This window comes from Lactuca virosa, chromosome 9, assembly GCF_052849685.1.
Source record: "Lactuca virosa cultivar CGN04683 chromosome 9, Lactuca_virosa_CGN04683_v6, whole genome shotgun sequence".
Lineage (NCBI taxonomy): Eukaryota > Viridiplantae > Streptophyta > Magnoliopsida > Asterales > Asteraceae > Lactuca > Lactuca virosa.
Genome location: NC_136434.1, coordinates 219,881,741 through 219,903,144, shown reverse-complemented (window position 1 = coordinate 219,903,144; position 21,404 = coordinate 219,881,741). Strand labels below are relative to the sequence as shown.

Sequence of the window (21,404 nt, the reverse complement as noted above, 5' to 3'; positions counted from 1 at the left end):
TTTTTGATTTGTCAACTAGATATAAATAATGTGTTCTTCATAGTTCTCTTCAGGAGGCTGCGTTTTTGTATCAGCCTCTGAGTTTCCGTGGTCCTCGATTTTTGAGTCATATCTACCACTTTCCTGCTCTCTTTAGTGTCTTAAATAGCCATCATAGGTTTTGGTTTTAATGTTTTGCTCAATATGTTACCAAAATACCCCTCATTATTAGTTAAACTACCATGAAGTTAAATGCAACTACCATTAAATTAAATGCAACAATAGAGTACAATTGTCATTTCATTTAATAAAGTTAATGGTAATTAATGTTTTCTTAATCCGTGTGTTTTTTTGTATGTGGAAAATAATTTTGGGACGGATGGAGTATAATATTTTGGCTACCTCATCAGTGGCTCTCTATTAGAACATTATTTTATTTTTAAGCCATGAGTTCTCCATGACTAACTTATGAGATATCAACTACTTTCTTCTAACTTTATATATGTATCTGACTAACCACTTCTCTTACTCAACAAAAGTATGTCCTAAAGATTCTTAGCATGTGAGTATGCTTAAGTATAAGCCTTGTTGAACATATGTCAATACACAATCAAAATTAAACTCTTCTTGCAACCTCGTCACTAATCCTACTATGTATAGAAGCTTAGTATGTTCCCTTTAGTATATAACAATCACACACCCATTTTTGGCCTATGTTTTTATTATATTTGTCTTTGTATGCATAATCCTCATGATGCCTAGTTTAGCACTCTAAAACAAATCCTCTAGTATACTTGGGTAAATTTAGACCATGGATTAACTTCACATCACCCTTAATATAAGTCATATTGCTTTAGGGATGAGTAAAAGGACCGAATCGGCCGGAACCGGACCCGACCCGGGAACCGGCTTCGGCCAAAATCAAGAACCGAACCGGCCCGGCGGTTCTACCGGTTCCGGTTCCCGGTTCCTACCGGTTCTTGTCGTGTCTTCAAATGTTGGAACCGGTCCTCGAAAAATAACATCATATGTTCCGGTTTTTGCCGGTTCTACCGGTTCCGGTTCCTATCGGTTCCCGGTTCCAAAAATCCACAAAAATAACGTCCCGGTCCCGGCCCGACCGGTTCCATCGGGTTCCGGTTCCGGTGCCGGTTCCGGTTCCGGTACCGGTTCCGGCCGGTTCCCCAGTCCATATGCTCATCCCTATATTGCTTATTTAGATATCAAATGGGATGGATAGTCCCTCTACACAACATTCTACATCTATGTACTACGTATTTTAAGGGAAATAATATTTTTTCTTGGTTCTCTAAGGTTAGTGTATTGTTTCTCTAAGATTTGTTGCATTATTTATCTGTCTAACATTAAGTTCGGGTATAGAGGCTTGAATAACGTTGCAAAAACATATTGCTTTCATAATTTTATTCGCGAGTTACATACAAACCTATGATCTTGTACTCTGACAATATCGATGTGATTCCATGTCTACTAATTTTGTTCAATATTAGTAACCTAATCATATCGAAGTAGATATCTATTTTTTCGAGATCAGGTTGGTTTTGGTAATGTTCAAGTTCTTCATGATCCATCCAATCCTCAATATCTCTCTATCTTCACTTAAGGCTTCTTTAATTTTGTTTTATGAGTTTTGGTTGAGCTTGGATGTTCATACCATTCCTCTTTATAGAATTTTAAAGAGAAAATTTAGTGTGTATGTAATGTCCCAAAATACCGATAAAAAATTTCATTTTTAAACCATCAAGGTCATACAATCATTTGTTCCAAAATCAAACAAAGTAAACTATATTTTCAAACATCATAGTAAATTAAAAGTGATCAATATGGAAAAAACCATCTGGGGATGTTGTGCAATCATGCCGGACCCTTCCCTTTGAGCCTAGAAGTACCAAAAAATGTTTAAACCACAAAACTGTAAGAACAAAGCTTAGCGAGTTCCCCAAAATACCACATAATGGGTCCTTCCTATAGTAACAGGCCCATCCTAGTATACAAACAGGACCAACCCACATATAAATAGGCCTAACCCAACATACAAATAGGCCCAACCCTAATATACCAATGGGCCTAGCCCAATATACAAATGGGCGCAGTCCAACATACCAATGCAAGAGTCATAAAGACAGCTATCATCCTACATAGTATAGTGAGAAGACTCACCTTTTCGGAGAAGTCCACAACTAACCGCTCTCACAGCCAACGAACAGGTGCTAAACACCTCCTACTAAAACCACACAAGGTAACCCCTAAGTCTACCTTCTAAATCTAGAAATTGACCAAAAGTCAACCAATGTCAAAGTCAACGGTCAAAGTCAACACTCAACGTCACTAACAGCTAATTCCTGAATCGTGACCAACCCTTAGTCACGTCATGCCCAATAAACCAACCCTGATCCAACTCCAAATTAGAACAACTTAGTCGCGATCAAAACCATCGTCACGTCGTGACCAAGCCAGTCCAAAACAAACGGGAAAACTCCTTATCACATCCTGACCACCATATCGTCACGTCGTGACTACAACACAATGTGACAACTTAATGCATTCAACCCTTAATCCTTTGAGCCATCCATTCTAACTCTCTAGAGGGCCTTCTTACTCCAAAATCATCCTTGAAATTGATTGTTTATAGACATGCATGTCCAATGCATGAATTGATATCATATTAGGTTGAAATGATAAATAAATAGAGCCACAATCACATTAATGACTCCCAAACTTAGCCAAACTTCAGATCCAACAAACACAACCCTCAAGGGACCTCAAGGACCCATAAAGTTGCCAACTTTATGGAATCCTTCCATTCAAACTTCTATAACATGAAGAGAAAGGGACAAGAAGCCTAAATCTAGAAGCTATCAACATAAAGTTTGGATCTTGAACAAGGTTCTAAATAACGTGAGGCGTGGCTTGGCGGCAAGGTAAAAGTTAAGCCATGACAAGCCTTGTCGAGTCATGGCGTTTTTCAAAGCGTGACTATTTTCTATATATTACAAGAGATAAATCATATAATTATTGATTTTTATCAAGTATATCAAGTTTTTAGAAGTGTTATATTAGTATTTAATATAAAAAGTTAACAAAAACTCAATTATATTAGTCCCGATAAAAAAATCAAAAAAAAAACAAAAAAAACTCGCGCCTTGAAAAAAACTCGCGCCATATCGCGATAAGGCGCGCCTTGACACGTTATTTGGACGCCACGCTTAACAAACCCGCCTTGGACGTTTTCGTAACAGCAACACTACGTCTCACGCCATGGCACGCCTTGAGGCGCGCCATGGCGCGTTTTTTAGAACCATGATCTTGAACACTTACAATGGTCCAAAAATGGCTTACATACGGATTTCAAGCTTGCTAAGTGGTTCTTTACACCACAAGGGTCTTATTCTTCCTTCCAAAAGATTCAAAACACCAAGGACATGCTCACAAATGAAGAGGAAAGTATTAGGGTTTGCTTTAAGGATCTAAAGGTGATGGAGGCTGGAAATGAAACCTTAAATTCGAGATTAGTTGCTTAAATACAAAGGAAACCCTAAAAGATTATGAGTTTGGGCTGCAGTCATCCTCACGTCGTGACCATACTCATGTCATGACGTAACATGCCTCCAGATCCACGTTTCACATACTGATCGTCATGTCGTGACTTCTCTATGGTCATGTCGTGACACCTGATTTTTCCCCACAGAAAAAAACATTCATTTGACTCCTTAATGCGCTACACTGATCTATTTTGAAAAACGAGTGTTACAATGTGTGTGTGTCTATATATATATATATATATATATATATATATATATATATATATATATATATATATATATATATATATGTGTGTGTGTGTGTGTGTGTGTATAGGTCTGTATACCAATTTTGTATATGTTTTTTTCCTTGTACTCTTGTATTTATATAAGGTTAATGGGATGATATTGATAGACAGAAAAATACATTCTATCAAAATCTTGTTAAAAGTCTTAACAAAAATTACAAATATTGGAGAAAATCATCCCTAATAAATGAAAATAATTTTGTCACTTGTCATCTTTTTAGGCATTATACCACATGTCTTTTTGTGGTAAATTTGGATTAAATTATATCCATGTGTCATTTTGTGGTTTTTTCCATTTTATTAAATTTCATATAATATTTAAATGTAATAATAAATGTATATCTAATTCATTAATGCAACTTTCCTTATAATTTCTAAAATTTTAAATTGAATCCAATTATTTTAGTTGTTAATTTATTTAAATTATTAGTTTAAATTTAAAAGATAAATAAGCATTTCAATTTTAATAATTAAACTGTTTGCATTTTTATTATAAATTTAAAATTTCTAAATTATTAGATCTTCACGTTTGTTTTTTTTTTTTTGAATAAAAGGTCTCACAACTAGTATTTAACAAAATGAGAAATGGCATCATATTTAGCAGTGATACATATGACAACTTCTTTTCTTAAAAGGTTCCCACCATAAAAAAAACTTAAAAAGGATATAAAAAAATGTTTTTCAATATAACTAGAAATTGTCCATCTTCGCTTCGCAGGAGATGCAGTCCGGAAGTCTACTTATGTCCGCTTTATGGCACATCTAGTCAAGAAACAGAGTATAAAGGGGGGTTTTTGATTAAAACTAATAACTAGAAATGCAGTGATAATAAAGTAAACGAAAATCAATAATAAAAATGGTTTCAGCTCTGCTGTGACTTTCCTAATCATGCAACCGATCCAAATCTGATTTTTTGAGATGTGTTCTATCTAAGCTGGTACTGAGAAAAACTAACAAGCTCTAGTAATTTCTCTTTTACCTTATTTAGTTAACCAAAACAAGCTCTTCAATTAACCCTAACTTTTTACTGTCTAATCAAACAAGCTCTTAATTAAGATCAGAAAAGTTGCATTAAGTTCTTTGTAAAATTCCCAGCAATACCCAATACTTCTCACAAGCTCGGAAGTGTAAAGGTATGATTTTTACAGTTTACAATAAAGTCAAATCCCAAACACGGAACCGATTTATTACTTGTTACTTATTACCAATTAATTAGAACAATTACGGATTCAATTAACTGATTAACTGGAATGATAAAACCCTAGCTAGGTGATCAGACTAACAAGAATGAAAATCAAACATTCATTAAGAACAAAACTGAAGAATCTAGATAGAAACACAAATCAAAAACCAGATCTAATGATCAATCACATGAAAAGTACTTGTCTTTGCAGAACTGAAAACTAGGGTTTAGCCAGACATGGATAAAATCTGATCTAAAACAATAAAAACAAACATTAAACTACTAAATCTTACTAAACTAAATGTAGGAGATGATCCACAGTCTTCAGATCTTCAGAAATTGATGAAATCGGAGAAGAAACACCTCCAAAATCGTATTTTCATCGTCTGGAACCTCTGGAATCGCCAACTTGGGTTACAGGGATGCTATCAGGGCCTATTTATACGTCCAGCAGCAAAAACGACGCACCTGCGATCGCATGTATACAACCTGCGATCGCAGGTTTTGAAATAAACGCGTCTGGTGCCTTTTTAATGAACTAGGATGCTATTTTGACACTTTTTGGCCAACCTGCGATCGCATGTACACAACCTGCGATCGCAGGTATTGAGTTTTCACTCCCGGATGAATTTTGGGCACAAAAGAACCTCGAAGGCAACCTCCGATCGAAAAAAGGGTCACCTGCGATCGCAAGGAGACAACCTGCGATCGCAGGTTGTGCCTATGACGTCCGAAATTTCGTCTACTTTTCAGATCATTTTGAATCGCGTCAATCGGAATTACGGTTCTCGAGATATGGTCAAAATACTGACAGGGGGTCAAAGTTGCCAGTAACATCCTTTAACTTTAGATTGTAGATTCTTTCTTCGTGTGATCAATTCGATCGAATGTTTCTTGACCAAAGCATCTTCCAAACATTCCTCAACATACTCCATAAGTCCCAAGCTCCATTTTAAGCTCCAAACACGCATCCAACTGCTCCCAAAGCACTGCTCCACTCGAACTATCTGAAATCGACATAAAAACATGAACAATACGGGAATTCTAACGAAAGACATGAGCTGAACATTGTTTAAATAAATGACATGCAAATGTACAAAATATGATGCTAAAATGATGAAAAAAACTACCCTATAAGATGCATAAAATGGCATCTAACAAATCTCCTCAAGCTTAAACCTTACTTGCCCTCAAGTAAGAAAAAGATAAAACATTATAAACAAATGGAATGATGTAGATAACCAAAAAAAAGAAACTTAGAATTAAAACTAAAACAAAATTAAGGAAACTAAAAATTTAAACTTTATCAAAACACTTCACTATTTTTTTGTTCACATGATCAGATTTCACAACGAGGAAGCTCCAATGAAATCACTACCTAGACAACAGCTCAATACTTTATATTAACGATTCATAATAATATATTTGATAAATTAATCCAAGCTTGAGCAAATAATTTTTACACCGAATTAAATTTGTGAAAACATTGTATTTTTTTTTAAAATCATTTCACGAAAATTCGTTTATAAAAACTTAGCTTGACCAACCCCTCCTTTTTTTCTGAACTCGTCCAGTAAACGCGGTAAGCTCCATTATGGACATAAAATCCAAGCTTACCCCTATGATTCCACTATCGAGGGATCAATCTCATTATACCACACATCTTCTTTGTCTTGATCAACTCTTCATATTTAACTTGCTTGCTTCTTGATTTGGACTTGAACTTGACTTGGATTTGACTTTGAATTTCAGATTTCTTCTAGTTGCTTGATATACCATTTCTAACATATATATAGATCGGGCACGGATTTTACTTTGAGGCCCTCCATATCTTCAATACTTCAAAAATGATAACTATTTTGTGGGTATAATGAGAGTTCCCTCCCAACCTCAAAAGGCGCAGAAACTATAGGGTTCAGTACTTCAAGGAATGATACGGATTATCCAATCTAGGTTCTCTTTAAGGCATCTACGGAAATTATTTTCAAAACACTGTTCGTTTTTCCATCCCACACTTCCATTGTAAAAATTATCCGACTCTTATGTTGGTTCATATTGAAAACATTTAAAGCACTTGAAAAGATAATTCTTAAAATTGATTGTAATGAGGCCATTATTTTCAGTAACTATCACACTTCATCTTAACAGAGCTATCGAATGTAAAAAGATATATCCTCATCTCATGTAAATCTTTTTTTTTTAAGATTTTAAAGATTTTTTATATGCAGAAAATAAAAAAATAACTAGAAATAAAAATATTTTTGGTTTTTTTGTTCTCTTATTTATGAATGCAGAAAAATAAAATATTTTTTGGACTTTTTTTGAATTTTTTATATGCAAATGCAATGCATAAAATAAAAAGCAAAAAGAAAATTTTGAAAATTTTAACTAAAAAAATTGAAAAATTAAAATTTTAAACAAAAATGCAAAATTTTTTATATTAACCCCCTCTCCAAGCTTAAAATGATGCATTGTCCTCAATGCTTAGAGAGGAATGAACAGCTCAATAAAGAATATAAGGGCAAAAAGGTGCAGCTAGGAAAGAATGTACCTGATAAGTTTGTAGAAATCTGATTTTGACGATGAATGTTGACGAAAAATCTGAATTTCAGCGACTCTGTCGATCCTCTGATTTGCCTAAGCTTGCTTGGGACTATGACTATCTCTTTGTTGAAAGCAAAAAAAAAAAAAAAAAAAAAAAAAAAAAAAAAAAAAAAACACTAAAAACTACTCATCGGGTTGCCTCCCGGAAAGCCACCCTTTTTTAAAGTCGTTGGCTCGACTTTGCCCAAGCAAATTAACTAAGTGGTGTGGTTGGGACTTCTCTGAAGCTCAACTCTTTTTCTTGTGACTCCAGATCCCTTTAAATATGGAAAGATTGGTGGATCTGGAACTTGTTCAACAGCATGGAAAAACTCTAGATTGTCTTCAGATATATCTTTCAAATTATTTTCAAACTTCTTCCGTTTTCTGATCTTCTTCTTTTTCTTCCCAAAATTATTGTTTTCAGATTCCTTTCTTTTCAGATTTATATCAGAAATCACATTTCCCTCTTTTTCTTCCAAAAGTTTGTTTCTTTTTAACCCTGTCTCAGCCCCTTCAGATAACTTCTTTTCAGGTTTATCTGCTTCTACGAATTCCTTTTCAACAACCAAGATCCCTCCTTTGTTTTCCCCAAGCTTATCTTTAGCCAGCTCCCTTGATGTGTATGATAAATTCATGTCTGCAAATTTTTCTTGCACAGAGACATTAGAAAACTCACAGCAGCCCTCTAATAAAGGACTGCTGGTACCCATATAATTGACAGAAATACTTTTAGAAGGAAAATCATCATTATTAATTTGAAATTTAACCACTTCCTCATCAAACTCCATTGAAATCATTCCATTAAAAACATCAATTTTTGTTTTTGCAGTTTTCATAAAAGGCCTTCCCAAAATAATAGAGTTTGAATCTGAAGTGTCCAAGTTTCCCATGTCCAAAATGTAAAAATCAGCGGGAAAAATCAGATTATCCACTTGGACAAGAACATCCTCCAGTACACCTTTTGGGTGTACTGTTGAGTGGTCAGCCAACTGTATAATTGTCCCGGTCTTTTGTAAGGTTCCCATTTTTAAATTCTCAAAAATAGAATAGGGAAGGACATTAACTGAAGCTCCTAAATCAAGCATGGCTTTTGGAAAATCAAGGTTCCCCAATTTACAAGGAACTGAGAAAATCCCCGGATCCTTGCACTTTGGAGGCAAACCTTTTTGCAAAATTAAAGAAATATTTTCACCAGCTTTTACAATCTCATTAAATTTCATTTTTTTCTTTGAAATACATAAATTTTTCAGAAATTTAGCATACCGAGGGATATGTTGGATAATATCTAAAAGTGAGATATTTACCTCAACCTTGCGAAGAATTTCCATAATGTCCTCATCATCTCTTTCGCGCTTCGTGCTCCTCAGTCGCGATGGGAAGGGAGGTAATGACTTGTACTCCTTCAGAATTGGCTTGGGTAGTGCTGGAGTTTCTTTTTCTTTATCTTTTTCAGCGAATTCTTCAACTAACACTTCTTCATACTCTTCTGTTTCAGCTCCTTTTTCTGTTTCTTCGATATCTCCTTCTTCTACCAGAACTTCTTCAAATTCGTCTTCAGATTCGTTTTCTGGTTCAGATGCACTTAGGCATTTGTATGTTTTCCCACTTCTCAAGGAAATAGCACTAACATTATGCTTCGGATTGTTTTCGGTGTGGCCCGGTAACTTTCCTTGAGATTCCAGACGACCCACAGAAGTGGCAAGTTGAGACACCTGCTGCTCCAGATTCTTGATACTAGCTCTGGTTTCTGTCTGGAATGCTTGGGTGCTCGTGGCAAGACTCTTCACTATATCTTCTAAGGCCATGCTGGAACTATTGGGTTGCTGTTGTGTGTTCTGATTCTGGTAATTCGAATTCTGGAAGTTGGGCTGAAAATGAGAATTCTGCTGATTCTGGAAATTTTGCTGAAAACCCGGCTGCTGAAAATTTCGCTGCTGCAGAAATCCGGGTGGAGGCTGAAATTGTTGTTTCTGCTGATAATTATTCTGAAAATTCTGTTGGTAGCCCCCGACAACTTTGACTGCAACTGTATCCTCTTGCAATATTGGGCACATATCTGTAGGGTGATCAGTCTTCAAGCAAATCCCACATTGTTTCTTTGCAGCTGCTTTTTCTTTAGTCAAGAGCAGAACATCTTTTGTCAATTCAGATATCTGAGCTTCCAAATGAATATTGCTGACTTCCTTGACACCCCTTGGTTGATCTGGATACCACTCGTCTTCATTTCCAGAGCGTTTAGACTCGATTGCCAGTTTTTCGATCAACTCTCTAATTTCAGTTGGTGTCATATCACCCAAAGAACCACCACTGGAAGCATTTATAAGGCGTCTTTCCATGGGTGTCAGACCTTCACAGAAACAGTTATAGAGCTGGTAATCACTAATTCCATGTTGGGGGCAACGGACCAACAACTTCTTGAATCTCTCCCAGTAGGTATGTAAAGCTTCTCTTTTTCATTGTTTGATACCAAGGATTTCTCTTCTGAGACTGGAGACTCGCGTTTCTGGAAAATATTTCTCTAAGAACAGCTTCGCGAGCTCTGTCCAAGTGGTGATGGAACCAGATGAGAGTTCATACAACCATTCTCTTGCAGAATCTTGAAGCGAAAAGGGGAATGCCCTTAGTTTGATCTGGTCTTCAGTAACTACATGAGGCTTCATTCCAGAACAAACCACATGAAATTCCTTGAGGAATTTATGTGGGTCTTCCTTTTCCAATCCTCTGAAAGTAGGAAGAAGGTGAATCAGCCCAGATTTAAGTTCGAAGTTCTGGGCTTCCGGAAAAGTGATGCAAAGGGGCTGCTGGTTGACCTCTTGAGTGGCCCACTCTCTAAGGGTCTTTTCTGCTTCGTCTCCACTCATGTCTGATTCTCCAGATTCGGTTTCTGAAGAGTCGGTGGTTTCAGATTTTACGGAGGAAGGTGGGGAGTAAGTTTTATAAGGGCTGTTTTGAGGAGAAGATGGGGGTACTTTCGGAAAAATCGGATCTGGTTCGTTCCACAAGGGAGTGCCTTGTGGTGTAGAGGTTTCTGGGGGTATGGAAGATGATGAACCAAAGAGACCAACTGATTGTTTCTTTCTTGCTGCCTCTTTTTTAGTCTCCTTGCAGTTCACTCGATTTCTGGATCAAAAACTAAAGGTGTACCTGAGCGAAAAATTCTTGGCATAAAACTATTAGAAAGCACCGTGTCCCCGGCAACGGCGCCAATTTGTTAACACGCTGTCGCGCACTTATTAAACAAATAAATTTATCACTGCTGGTTGCACTAAAAATATAGCACAGGGAAGCAGGGTCGAATCCTCAGGGACACAGCCTAAAAGTCAATGCCTTTTTGCATCAGGCACATCTAGTCAAGAAACAGAGTATAAAAGAGGGGTTTTTGATTAAAACTAATAACTAGAAATGCAGTGATAATAAAGTAAACGAAAATCAATAATAAAAATGGTTTCAGCTCTACTGTGACTTTCCTAATCATGCAACCGATCCAGATCTGATTTTTTGAGATGCGTTCTATCTAAGCTGGTACTGAGAAAAACTAACAAGCTCTAGTAATTTCTCTTTTACCTTATTTAGTTAACCAAAACAAGCTCTTCAATTAACCCTAACTTTTTACTGTCTAATCAAACAAGCTCTTAATTAAGATCAGAAAAGTTGCATTAAGTTCTTTGTAAAATTCCCAGCAATACCCAATACTTCTCACAAGCTCGGAAGCGTAAAGGTATGATTTTTACAATTTATAATAAAGTCAAATCCCAAACACGGAACCGATTTATTACTTGTTACTTATTACCAATTAATTAGAACAATTACGGATTCTATTAACTGATTAACTGGAATGATAAAACCCTAGCTAGGTGATCAGACTAACAAGAATGAAAATCAAACATTCATTAAGAACAAAACTGAAGAATCTAGATAGAAACACAAATCAAAAACCAGATCTAATGATCAATCACATGAAAAGTACTTGTCTTTGCAGAACTGAAAACTAGGGTTTAGCCAGACATGGATAAAATCTGATCTAAAACAATAAAAACAAACATTAAACTACTAAATCTTACTAAACTAAACGTAGGAGATGATCCACAGTCTTCAGATCTTCAGAAATTGATGAAATCGGAGAAGAAACACCTCCAAAATTGTATTTTCGTCGTCTGGAACCTCTGGAATCGCCAACTTGGGTTACAGGGATGTTATCAGGGCCTATTTATACGTCCAACAGCAAAAACGACGCACCTGCGATCGCATGTATACAACCTGCGATCGCAGGTTTTGAAATAAACGCGTCTGGTGCCTTTTTAATGAAGTAGGATGCTATTTTGACACTTTTTGGCCAACCTGTGATCGCATGTACACAACCTGCGATCGCAGGTATTGAGTTTTCACTCCCGGATGAATTTTGGGCACAAAAGAACCTCGAAGGCAACCTCCGATCGAAAAAAGGGTCACCTGCGATCGCAAGGAGACAACCTGGGATCGCAGGTTGTGCCTATGACGTCCGAAATTTCGTCTACTTTTCAGATCATTTTGAATCGCGTCAATCAGAATTACGGTTCTCGAGATATGGTCAAAATACTGACAGGGGGTCAAAGTTGCCAGTAACATCCTTTAACTTTAGATTGTAGATTCTTTCTTCGTGTGATCAATTCGATCGAATGTTTCTTGACCAAAGCATCTTCCAAACATTCCTCAACATACTCCATAAGTCCCAAGCTCCATTTTAAGCTCCAAACACGCATCCAACTGCTCCTAAAGCACTGCTCCACTCGAACTATCTGAAATCGACATAAAAACATGAGCAGTACGGGAATTCTAACAAAAGACATGAGCTGAACATTGTTTAAATAAATGACATGCAAATGTACAAAATATGATGCTAAAATGATGAAAAAAACTACCCTATAAGATGCATAAAATGGCATCTAACAAATCTCCCCAAGCTTAAACCTTACTTGCCCTCAAGTAAGAAAAAGATAAAACATTATAAACAAATGGAATGATGTAGATAACCAAAAAAAAGAAACTTAGAATTAAAACTAAAACAAGATTAAGGAAACTAAAAATTTAAACTTTATCAAAACACTTCACTATTTTTTTGTTCACATGATCAGATTTCACAACGAGGAAGCTCCAATGAAATCACTACCTAGCCAACAGCTCAATACTTTATATTAACGATTCATAATAATATATTTGATAAATTAAACCAAGCTTGAGCAAATAATTTTTACACCGAATTAAATTTGTGAAAACATTGTATTTTTTTTTTTAAAATCATTTCACGAAAATTCGTTTATAAAAATTTAGCTTGACCAACCCCTCCTTTTTTTCTGAACTCGTCCAGTAAATGCGGTAAGCTCCATTATGGACAGAAAATCCAAGTTTACCCCTATGATTCCACTATCGAGGGATCAATCTCATTATACCACACATCTTCTTTGTCTTGATCAACTCTTCATATTTAACTTGCTTGCTTCTTGATTTGGACTTGAACTTGACTTGGATTTGACTTTGAATTTCAGATTTCTTCTAGTTGCTTGATATACCATTTCTAACATATATATAGATCGGGTACGGATTTTACTTTGAGGCCCTCCATATCTTCAATACTTTAAAAATGATACTTAATGTAAGGACAAAACTGTCATTTTATTAAATAAAGTTAGTGGTAGTTAATGTTTATCTTAATATGTGTGTTTTTTGTCTGTAAACAATAATATTGGGACGGAGGGAGTAATTGTTTATACCATAACCAATTAGCGTAACTTTTTAAGATGAAGCAAAGTTGCTCTTGAGAACTTATTTATTTATAGTGGTGGGGTGAATAAAAATACGTTACTCTTTTCCGGTAAAAGCGCCGTCTTTATTCTGACGATGCCTCCTCGGCTCCATATATATAGAGTTGCGTCCTTTATTCTCATACTCAACCTCCCCATTTCTTCTTCATAATCATTCATCTCCCAATTTCAATCTTTCTCAACATTACCCACATAACAATTTCATCAATTCCCCCAAAAAACTAATAAAGATGACTGCTTGTATCCACAGTTCAAGAACACAAGTTATCGAATTCGAATGTAATCAAAACTATGCCAAATTCTGCAGATCCGATTACCCTGATCAGTTTTCCTGCAAACCCATCTCCAAGATCAATGTATACACACATCAAGATTACGATGATCTATGGCCCAAAATGAAAGACGAAGCTAGATCCGATATCGATCAAGAACCCATCTTGTCAAACTACTATCTCACCTCAATCTTATCTCATTCTTCAATGGAAAGCGCTTTAGTCAACCACATCTCAATGAAATTGAGTAATTCCAGTTTACCTAGTGCAACCCTATACGATCTTTTCATGGGTGTCCTCACAGAAGATCGAGAACTCGTTAACGCTGTTAAAGACGATTTAAGAGCTGTAAAGGAAAGGGACCCAGCTTGTATAAGCTACGTACACTGTTTCTTGAACTTTAAAGGCTTTCTCGCTTGTCAAGCTCATAGAATAGCACATCATCTATGGCTACAAAATAGAAAGATTTTAGCGCTTTTGATTCAAGGTAGAGTTTCTGAAGTGTTGGCAGTTGATATACATCCTGCAGCAAAGATCGGAAGGGGAATAATGCTTGATCATGCCACCGGAGTTGTTATCGGAGAAACTGCAGTCGTCGGAAACAATGTTTCCATTTTGCATAATGTGACATTGGGTGGAACTGGAAAAAGTAATGGCGATCGGCATCCTAAGATTGGTGATGGGGTTTTGATTGGTGCTGGGAGTTGTGTTTTGGGTAATATTAGGATCGGAGATTGGGCTAAAATTGGGGCGGGATCGGTGGTGTTGAAAGATGTGCCGGCTAGAACAACCGCCGTTGGAAACCCAGCAAAGTTGATCGGAGGAAAGATGAATCCGGTGAAGCTTGATAAGGTTCCTAGTTTTACTATGGATCATAAGTGGTGTGATTATGTTATTTAGAAAAGATTGTGAATCACATTTCACAAAGGCATGGATTTCTTGATATGAAATTGTAGATCATCAAACAGTATGAGGATAAATTCTAAGCGAGAGTTAGCGCTCTCCTGGAAGAAATGATGTTTTGTTTAATATAACTTTTTAGTTGTATCAACTATCAACAATGTTGTTTGTTACGATGAATAAAGAATTTCTTTGATGATTGTAAAGAGAGAAATAATTGGGAAGATTTACTTTGGTATCTGCATTCCAGCAATAATATGTATATGTTTCATGGTTCATGGCCATGTAATGCTCCTATAAAGATGTTATTTGCCTAAATACATGTCCTTCCATTTAATTCATATTTCGTAATTCCTATAATGTTCCTTAGTTCTTGTGAATTCCTGTAAGATAGTAAAAAATATGCAAACAAGTTAAAGCACAACCCAATTCATATAAACCGTCAATGGGCCTTCTTAACAAGTTATGGTATTCATAGCCCAAACTCAACAGGGCCTTTAATATGTACTTCTAGAAGTTTTTTTTTTTTTTTTTTTTTTTTTTTGTGTGTGTGAATAATATTAAAACGAAACTAGCAAGTAGCTAGAAATTATAAATAAATAGCTAGAATTGAGTTTTTAAGCCAATCAACCCAATTACCTTTAGTTTTACAATTTCCCATAACTAAACCAATTATAAGAAAAATCAACTATATCTTCAAAAATCCGATTTTTAATCGGATTAAAGTCTCCAAAAATGATACCATTATGATATCTCCAAATCACCCATAATGTCGTTTGAATAATAGTCTCCAAAACCGTCTTTTTATTACCAGAGAACGAAACCGTATCCAACCAAAAAAAATAGATCATGTAGTATATCCATACCCGGAAGCACCAAATTCACTCATCTAAACACCTTTTATCAGATAACATAAACATCTTCATATAAAAAGGAAACATGATATGAATTTTCCACTTGTTTATCATATAACGGGCAAAGCAACGAAGGGATATCCAAAACCTTTGATGCTAAGATTCCACCGGGTAGGTAAACGATCTATTAACAATCTCCAAATCTAGGAGTAATCTTGGAATTGGTATAATGGTATTTATAGCCTGAGAAGTCAATGAAGGAGTTTTGTACTTTTAAGTGTTGTAATTTTTAAAAATAAATAGCGATCCAATGTATTTAAAAAAATTAATTACCAAAAGAAGGTAATATATATTTACATGGGTTTTTCATTTTTATTTTTTGAATTATTCAGTGCTCTTTCACATGATTTACTATCTGCATCATCATTGTTTGTAGCAATTTCATTTTTTCGGCTACATATCTACATAAACTGTTAGGTATGAATTCGGACTCACCACATTCTCTTGTATCTCATCGACGGTCGAAAACATTTTTTAAACAACATAGGTTACACGAAACATGCGATGAAAATCACGTGTTGCTTCAAGAAGGGTGGAAATACAAAATCAACTTCATTTTTTCCCCTCAAGCATATTGAGCAGTTGCTTCAAATCTTTAGTCCTCATTGAAAGGAGGGACCAGCCGATGGAGATGTCAAGTGCGCCATGTTTATCTATGCTGGAGTGTACACAAATTGTCTAGAGAGATAAGGCTATGAAAAAGACAATTGTGATGAGGACGAGGGTGGTAAGAGCTAGAAAAGGTTAACTACTTCTATAGTTCACATTTTTAGTGTGTCAATAAATACTTTATTTACATCTTACACAAAAAATATCATTAACTACCATTTGTGTGAGAGTATCTCCAATAATAAACATATATTATGACTTAAAATTATTATAACCTAATCATCACATTAACTTTAACTTCTAATTAAGCAACCCTCAAATGGTTAAACTTCTCTAATAACATTAATTTTTTTAATTAGTTTATCCATATTATCTAAAATGTTCTATAAAACCCATTTTATTTAGTTAGTCATTATTTAAACAAACACCGTATTTTTATTTATGGGAAATCTACTATAAAATCCCTACATTTTGACCTCATATTCATTTAAGTCTTTATATATATATATATATATATATATATATATATATATATTTCTTACGGAATATGTGACTGTTATGTACCTAAGCTTATATATAGAATCTTCCAAATTATGAAGTTTTGATCTATATACCAAAGTAATCATGATATCTCACTTACTATTCTTCCTTAATCACGTGACTTGCTACATTGCCAATCAAATTTATGTTTTTTTTTTCATTGTGTCTAAGAACTTAAAGTATTAAAAATCATTACCATTTAATCAAATCTACTAAATCTTAAATGAAAACTAACAGAATAAAAGATAAAAAAAGAACATACAATAACTCAGTCAATGTTTTCACAAATCATTGGATATTGTTTTTAATTGAAGGACAAAATATTTGAGTTATATTCATTAAAAAAATATTGGTTTTTTTACTTTTCCTAGAAACTTCAATGAATTTTTTGCAAAAAAAAGATATATATTTGATCTTTTTTATTCTATAATTTAACTCAATTCAATTGTATTATATTAAAATAAAATTAAAAGAAAATGAAATTGGATTTGTTTTGTTTAAAACTAAGTCGTTTAAAAGTTTTATACCTAATCTTAGGTACATAACAGCCACATATTCACTTTTCCATATATATATATATATATATATATATATATATATATATATATATATATATATATATATATATATATAGAGCTAGGTTCAAATGTTTCTAGCAACTATTGTGTGCATGAATGCACCAATAGGAATTTAGGAATAATTATGTAGCACTTGGTTTCTTGTATGTATTTCATTTATGTAATTTTACATTTTTGGCCTGGGACTCGGCGAGTTGATGGCCCAACTCGCCGAGTAGAAGCGGGTTAGAACGCGGGGTTTAAGTATGGGACTCGTCGAGTCGGATCCTGGACTCGACGAGTAGGCTCTGTCTGGACAAAAACCCTAATCTGAGGGTTTGCACCCTATTTAATCATCTCATTCATCCCCCACTTGTCCTTATTGCTCCCAGAAACCCTCCCTAGCAAACCCTAAGTGTTTTGGTGCAAGATTCAAGGCTTTTGAGTGATTTTGTGGATTTTGATCACAATGAAGAAGGAAGAGCATAGAAGGATCAAGAGGAGACTGAAGGATTCGAGTTTAGTGCATCATTTGTTGTTCTCAGAAGGTATAAAGTCTATACCTTGCTTGTTCTTTTGTTAGATCCCTTTTTGGGGAGATTTAGGGCTTTTATAAGTCATTCTTGGTAGCCAACTATGATTGCAAGCATGGTTGGGGGTTGAGGCTTCGGATCTAGGTCCATGGAAGGGTCACAAGGCAGTTAGGGGTTGCTTTTGCACCCATGGAAGACCCCATGCATCTTAAGAGCTTCTTTTTGGGCATTTTAGGCTCAAAGTCCCATGCATGCACGTAAAGTTTGTAACTTTACGTGTTAGATTGAGTTTAGGGACCTAGATCTATCATTTGGACAAGAGTTGCACTCCAGAAATCGAAGAAATAAGACTTGGACTGCATCGAATCGGCGAGTCGTTCTTGGGACTCGGCGAGTCCAAGGTTAGACTCCCCTTTTCTGTTATGGTTCGTGGGAACCAGTTGAGTGAAAGAAAGGTTTTAGAGGGTCCAAGGGAGTGACCCAAACGTATTGGGATAAGCCATAGTCCTGGAGTTCATAGGACTTGACGAGTGCACGAGCAGACTCGGCGAGTCCAAGGCAATCTCCCAACTCTTGAAGATGAACTCGACGAGTTGTTCATACAACTCGGCGAGTCGAGGACAGGACGTGTTCTTAGGATGAAGATGGACTCGACGAGTGTTCATACCGCTCGGCGAGTCGGAAGAAGGTTCATCCGAGGTTGTGTTAGAAGGAGAACTCGTCGAGTCGTTGCTAAACTCGACGAGTAGAGACGTGGATGAGGACAATTAAAGAAATAGGGACTCGACGAGTTGACGACCCAACTCGGCGAGTCGGGTCAACTGGAAATTGACTTTGACTTTGACTTGGACTTGGTCTGGGGTAAAATAGTCATTTTACCCTAAGGGTAGATATCAGATTCTGATTAAGTGTTTTGTGGGGATTATAGCCGGAGGATTTCCGGAGCAGCAGCAGTCAGAGATTCTCCGCACAGATTATCAGCAGCTACTCGTTTGAGGTGAGTTACCTTTCAGTAGCGGTGGGTCTACGGCCACAATGCCGGCCCACCAGTAGGAGTTGTATGTTAGATGATTGTCTTTGTGACATTCATCTAGGGTTGCTGCTACCTAATATGTTTATGTGCTAGCATGATATGTTATGTGTTATATGTGATAGTGTTAGTAGGGGGAGAATAGTCCCCAAGTTCGGTCGTTAGGACCGAAGGGTAGGTCGGGCACCCCAGTATTGCCTGACAGTATGTTCATGCTATGATATTATGTGGTAGTAGTAGGAGGTGAAATAGTCCTCGGATGTCGGTCGTAAGGACCGACGGGTAAGTCAAGCACCCTAGAATGGCTTGACCTGGGTAGTCAGGCACCCCAGAATTGCCTGGTAGTATATGTGTGTTATGTGGTAGTGGTAGGGGGTGAAATAGTCCCCGATAGTCGGGTGAAACAGACCGACGGGTAAGTCAAGCACCCCAAAATGGCTTGACCTGGGTAAGTCAAGCACCCCAGAATGGCTTGACCTGGGTAGTCAGGCACCCCAGAACTGCCTGACAGTATGTATTGTATATGTGTGGTACGATGGGGGAACTCACTAAGCTTCGTGCTTACAGTTTACAGTTTTGGTTTCAGGTACCTCTTCAGCGAAGGGGAAAGAGCTGGCGCAGTAGCGGCACATCATACACACACGCATTGATTTTCCGCACTTGAGATATTCTGGGATTGTACTATGACATGTTGCTTTTATATGTTTTGGGTTTTCAGACATGATACATTGATTCACAAAATGATACATTGTTACGCAGTTTTCTTATGAATGTTTTATAATCCGTTAATTAAAATGAAATTTTTGGACTCGAAATTTGGGATGTTACAAATTAAATGAATAAAAATTGTTATAAGGGTAATTATGTAACTTTAGCATAATAATTAAAATAAAATCCCTTAATTCATGGAAATTACCATAAAAATCTCTTTGACCAATTATTTAACCCTAGCCTCTCATATGATACGTATTCTATTTCTTCCTCCTCCCATTTTCTTTTCTTATTGACGAATGAAGAAGAAGCCGTGGATCAGAAGCTGCAAATCTGTTTCCCCATTCCGTTGACAAGATGAAGATGTTATTCTCGGCGACTCCATCTCCAATCGAAGCTAGCTTCTATCTCCAATAGTTGGTCAAAGAGATTTCTACAATTTAATTTACCAGACTTGCAATTCCATTCCATAAAAAACAAGTTTTTTTCTTTGTTCCTCCAACTAGCCAATTTCTACAATTTCAACTTTTAGTTTTAGATTTTTATAATGGTGTTGAAATATATTGTTGTTCATATGAATTTGATGTTGATGGTTCTGAATTGGATTTTTTTTTTCATTCATGATTCATAGAAAATGTGGTGATTTAGGGAGCGCCCTTAAAGTGTTTGATGAAATGCCAAAGAGAAATATGACAGTCTCATATTGTATTCATGGTTAGCGATGAAATGTTTATTGTTGTGCATCTCATCTCCTAAGGTAAACAAAATCAAAGCAATGAATTATGTTATTCTATCATACTTTAAATTTAGAATTACTCTCATTTTCTTTCAATATTGAAAGAGAGGGAATCATTTTTCGATTATGAAATATATCAGGTGCTGATAATCACATAAGAATATTCTGTAGAATAATTATTGGATGTTTATTCTTATCTTCAATTTTTTCATTATGTAAGAATAATTATTTCATTCTTTAAGAATATTCTGTAGAGAGTATTATCATCTTGGAAATCACATATGAATGATTCTGCCAGAATTATATTTTCGTTATAATCACATAAGAATAATTCTGCAAGGGTTGTATTGCAATTGGCTGATGTTTTAACATGATTTTTGTTTCTTATGTTTTTCAGATGTTCCAAGTTTTGCCAAGGGATCACTTACCATCCTCGAGTTTATCTCCTTTTGCAGCTCCTTCTATAAAATCATTCTCATGCAATACAATTCTGACAAAATGCCAATCTCACAAAATGTCAATCTCATAGAATGCTAGATATTTTGAAGTAGCTTAGAGGTCAAACATACACAAGACATCTAGGAACGAAACAAGAAAGTGAATGATGATTCTTTCAAGAATGCCGATATTTTTTTTGCAAGAGATTTCAAGAATGAATGTAATTTATGTTCACAGTTGTATTCTTTAAGAATGAATGTAACTATTTATTCTAAACTATTAAATTTCGTTTTATATAACATTTGTATTCATTAAAAATTATTGATCTTGATAATATGTGTTTATAATATTATGTTCATAGTTGTATACCATTCTGACAGAATTACAGAATATCATTCTAACAAAATGACATTCTGATAGAATAAAATTGGTATATGCTTAAAAATTACGTTTAAAATTGAATTAATTTGAAAAAAATCAGATTTTTTAAATCAAAATCATTAATTATCCCATAAATCTCGATTTTTCCTTTTTTTAAATTTGTCTTAATTGACTAAAATGTCCTTATGCTGAAATTTGTGTGATTATATGGTACATGCTACTCTATTATAATATCATAGACCCTCAGATCATGACCTTTGATTCTATTCTATCCGGTGGTCCAGATATATGCATTCTGACACACAATAGTTCGTAAAAACAAAATAACCTAACCCTATATATATATATATATATATATATATATATATATATATATATATATATATATAT

The 21,404-nt window shown here is 35.5% G+C and overlaps 1 protein-coding gene, 1 non-coding gene and 1 pseudogene across 2 annotated transcripts; 2 read left to right on the top strand and 1 right to left on the bottom strand.

Annotated features, from left to right (window-relative positions):
- Positions 1 to 7,810: 7,810 nt before the first annotated feature.
- On the bottom strand, positions 7,811 to 10,456 carry LOC145140325 (uncharacterized). Its single transcript, XM_079073850.1, has 5 exons — positions 10,063 to 10,456; positions 9,306 to 9,942; positions 8,900 to 9,200; positions 8,567 to 8,821; positions 7,811 to 8,377 (listed from the first exon to the last, which is right to left on the bottom strand). The coding sequence occupies exons 1-5, from the start codon at positions 10,454 to 10,456 to the stop codon at positions 7,811 to 7,813; spliced, it is 2,154 nt and encodes a 717-aa protein (XP_078929976.1).
- Positions 9,978 to 10,084, top strand: LOC145141730 (small nucleolar RNA R71). The gene has a single exon (XR_013722925.1). It is a non-coding gene; the product is annotated as a small nucleolar RNA R71 (small nucleolar RNA).
- A 3,015-nt stretch (positions 10,457 to 13,471) lies between the features above and the next one.
- LOC145138805 (serine acetyltransferase 1, chloroplastic pseudogene) lies at positions 13,472 to 14,883 on the top strand (annotated as a pseudogene).
- The last annotated feature ends 6,521 nt before the right edge of the window (positions 14,884 to 21,404 follow it).

What these genes read in the sequence shown, in the direction of transcription:
- LOC145140325 (XM_079073850.1), bottom strand. Translation starts at nt 10,456, where the DNA reads ATGAGTGGAGACGAAGCAGAAAAGACCCTTAGAGAGTGGGCCACTCAA. An exon ending in AAGAATCTGGAGCAGCAGGT is followed by an intron (nt 9,201 to 9,305) that starts GTCTCAACTTGC and finishes TTCCTTGAGAAG; the next exon opens with TGGGAAAACATACAAATGCC. An exon ending in AAATTCTTCGCAAGGTTGAG is followed by an intron (nt 8,822 to 8,899) that starts GTAAATATCTCA and finishes TGTATTTCAAAG; the next exon opens with AAAAAAATGAAATTTAATGA.